The sequence below is a fragment of the Triticum urartu genome, chromosome 6A (assembly GCF_056163025.1).
Source record: "Triticum urartu cultivar PI428250 chromosome 6A, HENAU_Tu73, whole genome shotgun sequence".
Taxonomy (NCBI): domain Eukaryota; kingdom Viridiplantae; phylum Streptophyta; class Magnoliopsida; order Poales; family Poaceae; genus Triticum; species Triticum urartu.
Window position 1 is genome coordinate 32,815,668 of NC_141878.1, and position 1,225 is coordinate 32,816,892.

A 1,225-nucleotide genomic window follows, 5' to 3' on the forward strand; every position below is an offset into this window, starting at 1 on the left:
CATATCCGTATCGCCAAGCTTGCCTTCCACGCCAAGGAAAGTCCCTTCCGGACACGGGACGAAGTCTTCAATCTTGTATCTCCATAGTCCAGGAGTCCGGCCGAAGGTATAGTCCGGCCATCTGGACACCCCCTAATCCAGGACTCCCTCAGCGACCTACTGTGACAAACACGTATCATCACGGAAGTGTATTTTTTTGTAGTGGATCTCTGTCGCCTTGGCCGCCACAACTTCATGCTATGGGGGGGGGGCATCGCCGGCACTGTCCTAACCGGCGCCAACCTCCATGGCTACCTGGACGGCACCACGGCGGCACCCGACAAGACCAACCCCATGGGCACTGGCGATGCCGCGACGACAACTACCAATCCGCCGTACCACCATTGGTGGACTCAGGATCAGAAGGTCAAGGGCCTCCTTCTCACCTCCATAGAGAAGGACATCGCCTGTCAGCTCATCAGCTGCGAGACGGCGCAGGCGGTATGGACGGCCGTCGGTGTCATCTACGGCGCACAGAGCCGCGCCGACGTCTGTCACATCCGGCGTCAACTCCAGACGCTGAGGAAGGAGGAGATGTCCGCGGCTGAGTACATACACAAGATGAAGGCCCTCGCCGACACCATGGCTGCCGCTGGCTCTACGGTCCGTGATGATGAGCTCATTGATCACATCCTCACAGGACTCAGCTCCGCCTACAACCCCATCGCCACCTCCCTGGGTGTGAGTAATGCACCTATTCCGTACTCCAGCTTCTACTCGCTCGTCTTGTTGTTCGAAGTCTTGCAGGCTCAGTAGAGTGCGTCGGAGGGGTGGACTCTCTCGGCCAACGCAGTGACTCGCTCGTGCCCTACGACCATGGCGGATGTGCTCCCTACTCGGAGCCCTACCCCTCCCAGGGTGGGGGTCACCCGACCGATGGCAATGATACGTCTCCAACGTATCTATAATTTTTGATTGTTCCATGTTGTTATATTATCAATCTTGGATGTTTTATAATCATTTTATAGTCATTTTATATCATTTTTTGGTACTAACATGTTGACATAGTGCCAAGTGCCAGTTGTTGTTTCTTCATGTTTTTTACATAGCAGGAAATCAATATCAGACGGACTTCAAATGCAACGGAACTTCACGGAGATTTTTTATGGACCAGAAGACACATAATGGGCCCTGGCTACACCTGGAGGGTGCTCCGAGGAGAGCACAAACCACCAGGGCACGCTAG

At 54.4% G+C, this 1,225-nt stretch overlaps 1 protein-coding gene across 1 annotated transcript; it reads left to right on the forward strand.

Moving 5' to 3' along the window:
- Positions 1 to 234: 234 nt before the first annotated feature.
- On the forward strand, positions 235 to 795 carry LOC147963553 (uncharacterized). The gene has a single exon (XM_087529615.1). It carries the CDS (start codon positions 235 to 237, stop codon positions 793 to 795), a length of 561 nt encoding a protein of 186 aa, XP_087385741.1.
- Positions 796 to 1,225: the final 430 nt, after the last annotated feature.

What these genes read in the sequence shown, in the direction of transcription:
- LOC147963553 (XM_087529615.1), top strand. Translation starts at nt 235, where the DNA reads ATGCTATGGGGGGGGGGCATCGCCGGCACTGTCCTAACCGGCGCCAAC.